We start from the raw sequence: 14,034 nt of genomic DNA, 5'->3' as shown, positions 1-14,034 counted from the left end.
TTAAAAAACCCCTGTAAGTACACTGGAGAAAAGAAAGGAGGAAACACCCTGCCTTCCTTCGGGAGGGCTCAGTTACACCAGGTCTGTGTCACAGTGTAAAGCAGTGGCTCCATCAGTCCCTTTCACACGGTGTTTCTCACTGCCAGCATGACTGAGGGAGGAAGTGGCTGCAGGAGAGCACTGGGAATCCAGTAGAGCTTTGACAGACACGACACAAACACCTCAGAAGACAACACACCTCTGTGGTGACACCGACCAGGTGAATATGTCAAGTTGCAGCAATTTGGGGAAATCAAATTTTCTGTTACAAATAAAAGGAAGTACAGATGATTGCTAGAGCATTTGTAACAGCTTGTGCTTGTGGTAACTGCTGTGTTTGGATTACAGCAAGATAAAAGGTAGATACCTTTGAAAGGTACCTTTGTCCCCGTATTTCATTTCCTCAGCAGGATGCTGTAGGCACAGACTGTCACACCTGCATCACGAGACACAGAATCCCCATAAGCAGACTCTGAATTCAGTTCTATTTATAATCCTGTACTCCCATGGGAAAGCCAATAATGGCATTTCAACATTTTGGTTTGCGCTGCCAAATCATGGGTTTGAAAATGCATCTATAAAAGCTGCCGCTCGCTGTCAGGGCAGGTGGCAGGGAATAATCCTGAGCACACATTGTTACTGCCAGTGAGCCCCGAGTCAGTTCCTCCAAAAACACCAGCGCTGGCGCATGAACCGAATGCAGCTTCTTTTTAGCTCTTTTCAGACTTCAAAGGAAAACGAGCTACCAGGCTGCAAAGCAAAGATAATTCAGTTCTACAAACTACGTTTTGGATTGGTGAACTCAAGTTAAAACCTCGATTTTAGGATTACAGCTCTTCCTCAACTAGACTTGCTTTTATTAAAATCAAATAAAAGGAAGTCTATGTTCTATGTGAAAATGTATTTTAAATTTTTGTTAGAACTGTCAACACCAAACACTGATAACTTGCAGAATTTGTGATACTTCACAAACAATACAGCAATAAAGACCAGACAGGAATAAATAGCAATTTGACTTCACCCTCTTCATCCTTAGCCCACAGAAGTAAATATTTCCTCACTGTACAAAAGGGTTCACAAGATAAAGTATGTAACAAATATTTAAATTAAATAATTTACAAATTTTTCTTTAAGCATCTCTGTAATTAATTTAGTTAAAGTTTATACCTTGCAATTATATTCTTGTATTTTACAAACTGAAACATGAAGAAATGACATTACTTTAAATTAAAAAAATCCCACAACATATAACAATGTCAATAATCTGAGATCAAACCCGCATATAATTAAAATCTCTGGTAAAAGAAGGGTAATAAAGCTGATTAAACCTAGATGCAAAAATTATATGCAACTGATTATCAGGAAAGCACTTCAGATATAAGCAAGCACCAGATACCACACTCCACCAGATTCAACACTTCCTAAAGGACGAGGGGTTTCTGGGAAGGACCATTATTTGTAAGACCTTATGCTTGAACAGTATCACAACAGCTGCAAATGCATTTGTCAAATGCAGTTGCAGATTCTCAACTAAGTCACGGGGAGCTTTTCAGAGAGGGACAGAGCTGAAACTGTTCCTCTGAGCCACAGCGGGATCTTCCTCAGGGGCTCTGCCTGAGGTGGTGCCCAAGTCTGTCCAGGCTTTCCGTCAGAAATAAAGAGGAAATTCAAATTCAATCATATGTGCCCCAGCGCTCGTGATGAATAAATCTCCCCAAGTTTCAGCAGTTTGAATAAACAAACAAATGTTTAGATGCTTATTATAAGCTCTTTGATGTGCAGCCTTGTGCCAGCTCTCTCATGAGAACAGGCTTAGTGCAGCCGCTGGTATTTCCGAAATCTGTGCAGGACAGAAACAATGCAAAACTCTGCTCTCTCTCTGGCAACACTTCAACTTTGAACCAAAGCTCAAAGGCACATGGAAATGGCAATTAAATACAAAATGTGGTTTCTTTAAATGCTACAAAAGATGCAGTTTCTGTAAGCAGAAACTTTCCTATGATGTGCCAATTTGTTTTAAACAAAAGTGGGATTTGAAATTTAAAAAGGTACAAAGTAACTGTTTTTTTAAAACAGCACCTTTAAAGAAAATATTTCAGGAGAGAAGAATGAACATCAGATTTCCCTTAATACTGGGCACAAAACCTTCCTTTTCTTCCTTCCCCTCTGTCAAAGTACCTAGGGCACCCCAATAAATAAATAAATAACCTCCAAACAACCCTCAAAAATGGGGGGAAAAAAAAAGCTATAAGTTTGCTGAAAACTTATGTCATACCATTGTTTTCCAGGGTATTTCCCTATCCATCTGCTCTCTCTTGGCTTAAGCTGTTTGTGGTGCCTGGTTGCTAACCTGAGTTCTTCTGTGCTATGACAGTAAAACAAATTATGCTGGTAAAAATCTGATGCAAACTGTACCTTTTAATACATTTTAAATCCTAAAATGTGATCACTTTATTTCCCTCCATAGAAGGGGTATTTTAAAATACTAGATGATCTGTGTACAGGGCAGATGCTGAAGTAATAGATCAGAAATAGACCAGTTCAGATTCCAAACTTCACTAAAGGACACAAATTGAGTTAAAATGTTAAAATCTGCTCGGCCAAAGCCTGCTGCAGACACCTCCTGAAGGAGCAAATGCAACTCCTGGAAAGCGTAATGTAGAAATGAAGAACTTCTTTTGCCCATTAATGCTCAGGAAGGAAACTGTCAGCCCTGTGTCACTCTTTCAAGTGACTGTGGGAATGTGCACAGGGCAGCAGTGTGGGCACTGGAACCCACCCTGTGTTAACATCTTGTTCATATTTCTGTAATTCAGAGATGTGTTCTTTTTTTTTTTTTTTTTTTCTCATTAAAGGTCTGCAATTTAATTTAAAACAGAAATAAAACTTTAGTGTCCAAGGAACTAGTCAAACATTGCTTGCTGGTTTTCAGACAACAAAAAAAATTTCGCTTTTCTAATGCTGATTATAGGACCCTGTAACAAGCAGCTGCTAAGACAGCTAAATGTTATGTCTTACACTGTTTTCAATTCTTTACAGCTCTGCTGAGAATTTAAGTATTCTTATTGAGTTTTAGTATTATTAAACATTTAAATTATTAAATTTTCTGTGTTTTTCAAGTGTTTCACTAAAGTGTTTTAGCCACTTTTGAGAACAGGAGAAGAAAGAATGGTTATTGGCCACACTGACTGTGTCTGGTTTTCCTGAGGACCTTCAGTACACCCAGACTACGGAACACAACTTTGAAGTTTGCCCTTTGCAAAAATCTGAGCTTTGTGGGAAAAAAATTTCAAGTTACCTTTTTTATTTTATTATTTTTTTTGAAGATAAACTTTTAACAGCTGGCTGCTCAAGTTTCAGTATGCCAGCCCAGAATGGTTGATATTTTGACAATTTTTTGCATTAGCACTATTGCATATCAATTATTTCCGTGCTGGATGTTGTAGGCCTAAACCCCACAGCTCCTCAGTGCAATAGGGCTGATTGGGAGGATGAAGCAGCAGCTTAGCTGAAACCCTGTGTGTCTGAGGGCACTCTGCCTGCTGCTCCGAGACACTAAAGTCAGCCCTTTTCTCACCCGCAGGTTCCTGGCAAGGCCAGCAGTCCTCTTGATGGAAGTGTTTGAGGTCTGTTCACCGGTTGGCAACAGCAAAGCAGAGGAAGTTTTGTGCACCTGCATTTACTGTTTCTATCCTGCCCTAGATGGTCACAAAATTTAAGGCCTATGCGTCAGTATTTTACACTAAATATACCTGACACTAAAGCCTCTGCTCACGACCCTCCCCCAGATAAACCCCAAGTTGCCTTTAAACCTGTAGTTTATCCAGTGTCCATAGGCCTGGACAGAAACACTGGCAGCGCTGCCACTGAAATAAGGATCACAGTGTGATGTCCTCACTTCATCAGTCTCACTCAGTTCTTGCAGTGAGGACTCCGGTGTCTCCAAATGTGCTAAAATTAAACAAATACAAAGTGTCCTCCTGTGCCACTGAAAGCTTAACTGTAGTGAAAATGCTCAGATTGACTCCTGAGACCGTGGTGCTATGAAACAGAAAGTCAAATTAGTTATTAATAATGTGAAGTTACCACATCAAAGAAACAAAACGAAACAGAAACAGCAGTGCCTTGCATGCAGCTGTCACTTCTGGGCAGTACCGTTTGAGGACAGAGCCCTTAAAGAAGTGAGGCCGTTTCCTTATGGCTTATTTTGCATCAGGACTAAGGTACCATTGTAAAAATCAGAGTTTATCTTAGGAACACGATAGACTCTCATCTGTGCTGTCTTTCCTATTATTACACAGTCCAACACCTACAATCACTGTTCTTGGTAATATTGTCACCTTATCCCTGAGGACAAAACAACATAGCAAACACTTCTATCAACAAGGCCTAAGAAGGTAATATATCCAGGTGGATAACTGGAAAAAATGAAGCGGTGTATTTTTCAGAAAAGTAAACAGGTCCAAACAACTATAATACATTTTGTCAAGGGAGAAGGTGCTTTTCCTATCTAATCATTCCTTCAGAGTCAGCTATCACTGCAGCAGAATGCTATGAAGGTGAAATTCTTTTTTTTTTTCTGGGCTGGGATCAGATTTTTTGATCTCTCCAAAACTCTTGCTAATTCAAAACAGTATTTCTAATTCAAAACTGCACCTTGAGCTATAACAAGTTCTCCAAAATATATAGGGCATATGACATTTTACCTCAGGAACATTTCCACATTTCCTTAAAACACTTCCAAAAAAAAAATTATTCCATCACTTTATCACATTTACTCTTCAAGAAACACCTGTTGGAGCTGCTCTGCAGTATTTTAGATAACTATTTGGATTTTGTTTCATTTCATAAAAGAACCATCTTTTAAACATGCTAATCCTAAGGTATGCCGGTGTAATACTATACGAAGCTGCACATCACGTAATGGAATTAAAACAGCAGAGGGTCAAAGGTCTTTCCAATCTTTTAGAAGTGTATGGACAGTAATATTCAGCAATTTGCTACACCTGGACTAGGAAAAAGTGTTAGCTGGTTTTAGTAATTACCATTAGGCAAAAGTGCATCACCTTTCTGATTGTGCATACACCTGGAGGGAAATTGCTGAATTTGTTATATTAATTCTAGAATGACTAAGCCAAGAGGAAATAAAATTTTGTTCATTTCTGTTACTTAATATTCTGATTTATTCCACAAATATGTATTCCTTACCAATCTTCAAATTTCAAAATAAAAGAACCATTGTAAGACACTTCAATGAGCACTATGACCAGAATTTTTTTGCAGAACTCTTTCAAAAGAAGGCAAAAGATCCCAAACCAAAAGAAGTGTAACACTCCAGTTCCCCAGTCTTAGACTTTTCCTGCTCTGGGTTGAGTGAACAGCACGTAACTGTGCAAGTAGTTTTGCTCCCATATGTATTTCTGTGTCCTTAAATATTGTGGAAAAAATACTAAAAATCCTTAATACATATCCCTGTAGATTTCCTGTAGTAAAGGGTGTAAATGTGCATCAGATTCGGTCTTCTTGATTATCTGAACGAGCTGAGCATGCTCTGTGACAAGCTGTCGGAGGTCAGCCATTTTTTGGAGAAGTTTTGGGAAGAGGAAGGTGTCGTCAGGATGGTTGGTTTGCAAGTGAAGTTTCAGTACGTGCACAATGCTCTCCTGCATTTTTTCAATGTGTCCTACATTTACAAGACCAGGACGATCTGTTCTCAAAACAAGCAAAAGAACACATGTCATAATTTCATAATGACTCGTAAAAGTATAGTTAGAGGTAGAACTGAATCTTCAAGAAGGATTGAAGCTTTTCCATTAAAATTATTAAATCATGTAAGGGAAATTTTAAGATGTACCGCCTTAGACAACAAATATGTAATGCTTACCTCCACAGCAAATGATTGCAGCAACAAAAAGGGATATATCACTATCATCCAAATCCAGTGCATTGAATTTCATTGCAAAATCAAATTTTGGCTCCATTATATCACAGAATGGCTTTCTCAGGCTTTTCAGGAACTCCCGGGTTATAAAACCATTCCCATAGGCTACCAGCATCCCGTCCTTGTTCATCACAGAGGCCAACATGGCAAATATGGCTTCATAAACTCCGTATTTTAATAGTGTCACTTGATCGTTCAAGTCAAGGTTGGAGAAGCCAGGGATGGATTTGGCAAACTCAGTAAGTTCTGTGACGGTCTCTACAGACGTGCACTGGCAGCAGTGGAATATTCGAACTTCTGCTTCCTTGTTCTGAATCCCATTTGCTACCAATTTTGCCACCAGGGTCTTCTCTGCCATACATAAGGTATCCATATCATGGATAACAAATGGCTACAGAGCAAAAAAAAAAAAAAAACCACTAATGTAGTTATAAAATAAAGGCTATTAATCATTTTCTTCCTAAAGAATAGGAATTTTGATAAACTTTGATTTACATGCTAATCAGACTCCAACCTACTGTAAACCCTGAGCTCTTTCCTATTTCTGCATCAGGAGAAACACTGTATGAAAGAACTACGAACTGCGATACCTAAAAAGTCTTCCCTGCAAACACCACTGCAAACAGTCCAATGTAAAAGTGTCTTTAATTTAGTTTGATCTAATGGTTACAGTGAAGCTCCAGGAGTCCTGGGCTTAGCATGCATATACCCATCTCAGGGCAAGTACCAGAAGGTTCACAAAAGACTTGTATTACCTTCTCCAGAAGCCCAGGCTATTCTGCCTACACTCCTATCAATTCCTAAACTAACTACACCTGATGCACATTGTGATGTTTTCCTGAGGTATCCTCAGGAGGAATACAGATAGTCATTTCAATATAGGACTGCAGTGTGAACCCTGCATTACTCCTGTGTTTCGCTATCAGATTTTTAGAAACCATATCCCTGCTGTCCCACCTTTCTAACTGCAGCTGGTGCTGAGTCATCTCTAAACACAGAATACCACTAGAATGTCAGATAACACAAAATTTGGTCTTTCCCATACCCCCCTTTGTTTAGAAAGGTATGAGCATTACAAACTGACAAGCCACTCTCTTAAAACATCCTATGAAAAGCAGCTTTCAGCCTTTCTTCAGAATAATCAGAACTCAAAAATATTTTGATACATATCTGCAGAGCAATAATCAAAACAAAGGGCAATCCACTGAAGAAAAACAACAAACCCCAAAACTTCCCAGCCTAGCAGAGTCATGGCAACTGACCTTGAACAGAAATCTAGTTCCTTTCCTCTGCTGTTTTGCTCATCTCAGATTAAATGCCTCGAGAAGCACTTGGTGGTCTGTTAGAAACTCATAGGATTCATTTATTTCACTCAGAAAACTGTCAAAGAGGTGAGTTTCCTATGGTTGTCCACTTTTTAAATGCTTATGGCAACTACGTATTCCACCTCTCACTAGCACAGAGCAGAACTTTCTATGGGCAGGTGGATATGAGTGTAAAGTGAGACAGCAAGAAACCCACCACACCTCTAAATTCTTTTAAATATGTGTACTACTACCTTATACACATTTTTTTGGAATTTATCATCATATCACTACGCAGAAAAGAGGTATGGCCAAGGACTTAGGAGCTAAATTTTAAAAATGACACCTTAGTATCATGAGAAATGCTTGTTCATTCTGAAATTAATTGCAGTGGTGCCATAAATTAGGACTCACTGAAATCAGCTGTTAAGGCACAGCTTCAAAACAGGTGGGTTGCTAATTACAAGCAACAAATCCCTTCTTTTAAAATTTGTTTCACTGCTAAAAAGTCGAAAGAAAACTAAAATGTTCCTTTTCTCAAGAGATGACGAAATAGGTTAAAAACCCCTCTCCTCTTCCTTGCACATTGAAAAATTTGGAGGCATAACACACTAGGTCTGATTCCTCACTAATTTTTCCTTGTAAATACCCCCGACACGCCAGGCACCATGGGCTGCTCAAGCATGTGGCTGTGACCATGCACAGGCAAACACAAGAACTGGAATGCAGTGCTCTGTGACCCATCCCTGTACATGAATACATATCATTCTGCCTTATGGTTCTGATCGGTGGCGACATGTAGAAAAGGGACTTTCTGCAGAAACCCACCCAGTGAGGTGTTAAGGGCGGTATTTACTGTAGCCTTATGTCAGCTTCTACCCCCTAAAATGTTTAGGCCTGTGCTTAATTTTACACATCTCTTTAATCCAATGAAAAAGCCTGGGATAATTCATATGTCTCTCCTTTAATGCAGAAAGCTGTAGGCTTGCCTAGACTAGACTGCAATATGCCAAATCCCATAATGTGGAAGACAGCTTGCTTGTAATTTTTATAACACTCATCCCCACACTTACATGGTTTTCATTACGGCATATGAAAACCTCTTCCCTGCAAATTTTTACTGAAACTGAAGTTGCTGGTAAAATAAAATACTTATCTTCTACATGTAAGTAACAAAAGTCACAACTGAACCTAAATAAATGTGCAAGAAATGAAACAAGCCAGTCCTCACAACGATTATACACTCTCCTGTGACAGAAAACAAAAAGCAGGTGGATAGCATTAGGTAGACCTTGGCTTAGAGTATTATCCTGAAAGAAAAATAACTTCTACAGCATACGTGTCTTCATGACCTTGCTTCTGCCTCTCAAAGTAACTGTATAGTAAAAAAGCAGAGGCCTGGGTGAGGAAATGGCCAGCACTGTCAATAAAAAATTACTAACTCGTTTTCTTTCCCCTCCTGCTATTAATATTGTTCTGATTTAAAAAAAAAAAAAAGTCATGCAGAGCTCCTGTACAGCCTACAGGATAACAGTATTTATTCTGGCATTTGTGACAGAAAAACATTATAATTTTTTTTCACTGTCATAATAGGAAATTAATTTTGAACCATTTCCCCCATATCAAGAGCTATTCACATTCAGGTGCCACTTTGTTTTTTGATTAATAACTAATTTTCATTCCCACGTGTGTCTGTTACAATTTAATTTTATGAGTTTCCACTTACATGTTAATTACCTGACTTTCCTAAAGCCTCGTACTATTCTGATAGGGGTTAAAAACAGCCATATTAGGACAGGTATTCTTTTTGAATATTTCATGTCTGCAGGAGCCTAATATTTATTTTCTAAAAGATTTGCTAAAGAGTTTAACAAATTATTATGATCACCTTATGTACTTGCCAGCTTTATCTTAAAGTAACAGAAAAAGTACTTACCGGATTGTTATTGGTTTTCCCTGCAAGGATGATTCTGGCTTTAACCTTGTTCATATTGAAGTTTTTCAGGTAAGCATCATGAATTCTTTTGGCAAGTGATTTAAGATCTGCCATCTCTGAATCTTCTACATAATTTTCACCTGTTAGAATTTCTGCTTTCAGTTTGGCCTTCTCAGACCTTGGCATTCTTCCAAAACGTATTGCTGATGGAAGATATAATTGTAAAACAATAAAGAAATTAAAGGCTTTTACCATTGCTGATTAAAGTAGTAAGACTTCCTGTCTAGAAAAACTGAGGTAGAGGTGAAGAAATCTCCTCCTTTCCAACACAGTTAGTGGTGACTAATACACTAAACTGAAGGAAATCAGACGTTTCAGAACACAAACTGGTATCTGCAGTTAGGTAGAACACATGCCTTTTCCCTCCTACATTACCTAGGTACTTGTATTTTGTTTTCTCCTTATTGTGTTCAACAGCTCCCAGCATGAAACTCAAAGTCTGCCTTGGGAACTGCAACAAACTGAGTGAACTCCTGACAGGAGCTGGCAGAAAGCACACACACCAGCTGGAGAGCTGCAGCAGAGGCCAGCCTGGATCCCACTGCTGGCTCTGAACACTCCTGGGTACGGAGGTCTCCTGGTTCTTGGACAAGTGGTCTTGCCATTTAGCTATAAATCAGGTGAGTCCACCTCCTTCAGTCTCAGTTTCAAACTAAATCAGCTCCACTTTAAAAAGGGCCTTACCCACTGGAAGTGTGCGAGAGTTTGAGATGGCTCTTACAGCGAGTTACTCATTCTGCATTTCAGCACCCAAGCAGGGACCTCGCTGCTTGGACTGAGCCATTCAGGGCATGTGCAGCATTAGCCCTCACATCTGTCCAGGAGATCTTCTCATGAAAGAGGTAACTCTGGACATGATCTGACAAACAGCTGTGGACTTCAGTGGGAGTCCAACATGGAAGGCCTGTTTGGAATCTGGCTTAGGTGCTTCCTTTCCCTTACGGGTGGCCATCGCAGCAATCTAATGAAAAAGTGGAAGAATACCTGCTCTAAACTGAAACATACAGTTTTAAGGTCATTGCTGTAAATTTAGTTCTAGCTTTTATCCTGAGAAATATTGCCAGTGTCTTAAGTAGGGGGAAACAGCTTCAAATGGATGTCAGTTCCTGCCAACCAGCACAGCTCCCCGCTCAGCTCCTGCCCCTGAGGTGTCACTGGCTGGCATGCTTTTCCCAAGTCTGCTGCTTCAGGGTAGATACCACCAGTCTTGCAGAGACTATCAACCCTTTCCCAATGGACCTCAGTCTCAGTCAAGGCTCACCACAAGGGAGCAGAACCAGAAAGTCAACTCTCCCGATGCCTCATGCTGGGACTCTTGACTACAATGTCATAAGCAGCTTCCCCAACTATGTTCCCACCCCAGCTATCCTGACTGCATAGTTTCCTTAGGAAGTTTGTCTCCTAACCCAGAGCTTTTCACCTAGCCCAGAATTTTCACCCACTTCCAAACTGCACCTGCCCCCAAGTTCAGCCCTGGCAAGACCTGACCTATGTAGGGAAAGCAAACTACTGTCATCTGGCCAACAAAATGTGCTTTCTTCATGGCTTGGCCTCTCCCTCTTCATCCATGTTGCTCAAGAAGCTGTGTCCTGCCTCGTGGTTGAAATTGGTCTGTAAGCCACAGACTTTACCACCCTTATCTTAAATCACCAACACAAACAAAACCATAACTTTTAAACTGGACATATAAGTGCTCTGAATTTTTACCCTTCTATTTAACAAACAAGCTGCTGGATTCCTGTGCCACAGCCAGCACAGACCTTCACCCTCCCCCCACCTCCACTTTCTGAACCATCTGCTCAAGAGCTTTTGCACTGTAACCTGAAAAATAACAAAGTCTGCTTTCCTACAGATTTCCATCCTACGTCATTCCCTCTCACAATGAGCTAGTTGTTCTCCTCCTACTCCTCTACAAAGCCCTTGATCAGAATTCTTCCAGTACTGAAATTTGATTCAATTGGAGTACTCATGCCAAAGTTCTGGGTGAAGAAAGCAAATAAACGAACATTCATATGGACAAACTGACATCCAGCACAACTGTGTAAAACTCATAGTGGCACATTTGGCAGCTCTGTAACAGCTACGTGAACCCACCAGGGAAACTGGTGTCCCCTGCCGGGATCTATCCCATAAGAAATCTGAGGTTCAATCCACGTGTATGAGTAAAAACACTGTCCAAATGCCTGCTTCCAGCAGCAGACTCTGGGTAGGAACAAACAAATTAAGGGTACTCTTACCTACCATTATGTGACATTCCAACTGAAAGGCACTTTTGAAAACGACAGTACTGGCACTTATTACGATTTTTTTTCTGAATTTTGCAGTTGCGATCACATTTATCATAGATGAGTTTTAAACGAATTGTTCTTCTAAAAAAGCCCTATAAAGAGTTTGAAAAAACAATATGTAATGTTAAAGAATGTTGACTATTAAACTTCAATTATACAGGTAATTTTTTTTCTTTTATTGTTTAGTGATGTCACTTGCAAAACAATTCCCAAGGTATAACCTGTCTAGAAGTACAGATACTCGTGGTGGAGTGGTGGTCCGAGGGCATGTTCAGAATGGAGAACATGACAGGAGGGAGCAGCTCTCAGCCCTCTCTCCTGGGGTAAGTAACCAAGAACCCAGAGTACCTGAGCAGATCTGCACTTAGGGATGAAACAGAACAGTCACATATTGCTTCTGTTCGTGTTCTCTCAGTGTCCTCTGCCAGAAATACCCTTCATCTTCCACAGTGTAAGTCTCACACACACACAGAGAATCAACAGGCTTTCTTCACCCAGCGCATGCGAGGGGTATGAGGACACAGCGCAGTGCACAGAAGTGCCAAGGACACAAAGCTGAGTGTTACAGAACAGTCTATACCCCAACAGTTCTCACCACAATGTCTTGATGCTGGTTACAAACTCTGAAACCATGGGGGCAGCAAATCCACAGGCAACCCAACCTTTTGTGCCACGATACAACGACATGGCATTTAGACCCGGGGACACACCTGCCTGTGGACTGGTTCCCCACCTCTAGTAGCTACTCTGCATTATTCCGTACAATTTATATTCACATGATCATATTCTCTCATGGTGCATGAAAGAAAACTGCACACAGAGACTATTTCTTTCCTCTCGTGTTGTAACGCAAAAAAAAGTCGAAAACTAAAACATTAGATGAAAAAGAAAAGAATCTTATAATTCATGGGCCATATCATCCCAAAAAAATGATACATTCATGATTAGAGTAATTTGCCCCAGAGATGTGCCCTGGCCCCAAAACTACAAGAGGCACAATGCCAAGTGATTCAGGCAGGGATGAGAAATTCGGGATTTGTTACTGTTACAATGGAGCCCTAGCAGACTGGAACGCTCCTTGCAGCCATACTCCCCCACAAAAAAAAAACACCAGGGGAGCAGGAAGGCTTTCATTTTTGGTCACAGTTTGGTGTTTTAAGTTGTTTTAGTGCTTAACTAACTATATCGAGAAAAGCAGTGTTAAAATGATCATTGCAAATTGCTCCTGCTTGATAAAGGTCTGCTATTGAGTTACGGTGTCTGAACAACTTACTTCAGGAAAAAGATCACAGATATGTTTATATTTAAATAACTGTAATGGCTAGAACTGTCACAATCAAACATTTCTGTACCAAATGTTTATGCTCACATTAGCCTGTAAATAAAGCAACGTTGATTTAGGTTCTTAAGAAGAAAATGATGACTGTACCTTACAGCCTTCACAAGCATGTACTCCGTAATGGTAGCCTGAGGCTTTATCCCCACATATTCTACATTCGATGTTTAATGCTCCACTGGATGATTCATCTATGCTACCTGGAGCTGTGGCAAAATTAATGGATGAAGGACTGGATGCTGGTGAAAGGGTGTCTAAAAGAAAAAGGAACACTTCATAAATACTATACAACAGTATAGTAAATACAATTTCTAAATTAAATTAAAACCATATAAAAAAATGAGCCTTTTAAAAAAAATAATCTTGAGTTAAAAGTCATTAAATGAACTAATAGTTTGACCATAAGTCTTTGAAAAATAATTCATATTACCAGTGCAAACACACACAAAATACAGGGTGTAGCTTGCTAATTTTGATGGGACACACAATGTCAACAAGAAAAAGCTTTACTGAAGTGACTCTGGAAACAAGAACTAGAGGGGTGATAATGGACTCACTAAACACACACCACACTCAGATATTTTATATTTTGCTTATAACGGGAAAAGCATTTCTGAATTGTACAATGAAATAAACTCTCCAGATGTGTTACTAGTAGATGATATTACAAAACTAACCCATTCCAACCTTAATTATTTCAATTAATATTTCCACCTTGTTTAAGAAAAATATTTTCTGAGGCCAGAATTTCTTCTATCTTCCATCTTGCAACTTGCACCACAAGACTTCAGCAAATTAATGGGTGTGTTATTTTAACAGACAGATTAAGAAACACTCATGAATGTAGGTCAGCAAGTATTATGTTGGAAAAAACCTTGGCATAGAACTCAGAGTCTGCCTTGCCAGTGCTGCCAAGCCCACAGGCATCAGAGTCATCAAGAACAGCCTAAGCTCCAGGACTTTTTTTAAAGTGTGGTTTCTTTCTACTTGCCTTATGGAATTTGAGCCTTGGAAGTTTACATTCTGCATCTTCTTTAACCACAAAATTAGAACATTTTGCAATGAACACTAAATATTCAAATGAGAAGGTGACAGTAGAAGGTGATCTAAATCATTGTAGGCCTTGTACA

At 39.7% G+C, this 14,034-nt stretch overlaps 1 protein-coding gene across 5 annotated transcripts in view; it reads right to left on the bottom strand.

The window, feature by feature from the left end:
* Positions 1 to 2,194: 2,194 nt before the first annotated feature.
* PPARA (peroxisome proliferator activated receptor alpha) overlaps positions 2,195 to 14,034 on the bottom strand; it is a 31,156-nt gene continuing 19,316 nt past the window's right edge. For 4 of the 5 annotated variants that reach the window (XM_027901180.1, XM_027901178.1, XM_027901179.1 and 1 more), the window contains 5 exons: positions 12,998 to 13,158; positions 11,522 to 11,660; positions 9,221 to 9,423; positions 5,924 to 6,371; positions 2,195 to 5,746 (listed from right to left, as the gene is read on the bottom strand). In XM_027901180.1, coding sequence (XP_027756981.1) covers positions 5,499 to 5,746; positions 5,924 to 6,371; positions 9,221 to 9,423; positions 11,522 to 11,660; positions 12,998 to 13,158 — 1,199 coding nt within the window. In that variant the 3' untranslated portion in view covers positions 2,195 to 5,498. Of the gene's footprint in view, positions 5,747 to 5,923; positions 6,372 to 9,220; positions 9,424 to 11,517; positions 11,661 to 12,997; positions 13,159 to 14,034 lie in introns of all 5 variants that reach the window. The other variant, XM_027901182.1, reaches the window with a different exon arrangement.

The sequence above is a fragment of the Empidonax traillii genome, unplaced genomic scaffold, assembly GCF_003031625.1.
Source record: "Empidonax traillii isolate 1590-97213 ecotype Southwest subspecies unplaced genomic scaffold, ASM303162v1 scaffold765:size308305, whole genome shotgun sequence".
Lineage (NCBI taxonomy): Eukaryota > Metazoa > Chordata > Aves > Passeriformes > Tyrannidae > Empidonax > Empidonax traillii.
The sequence above is the reverse complement of the archived record's forward strand: the minus strand, read 5'-3'. Positions and strand labels throughout refer to the sequence as shown.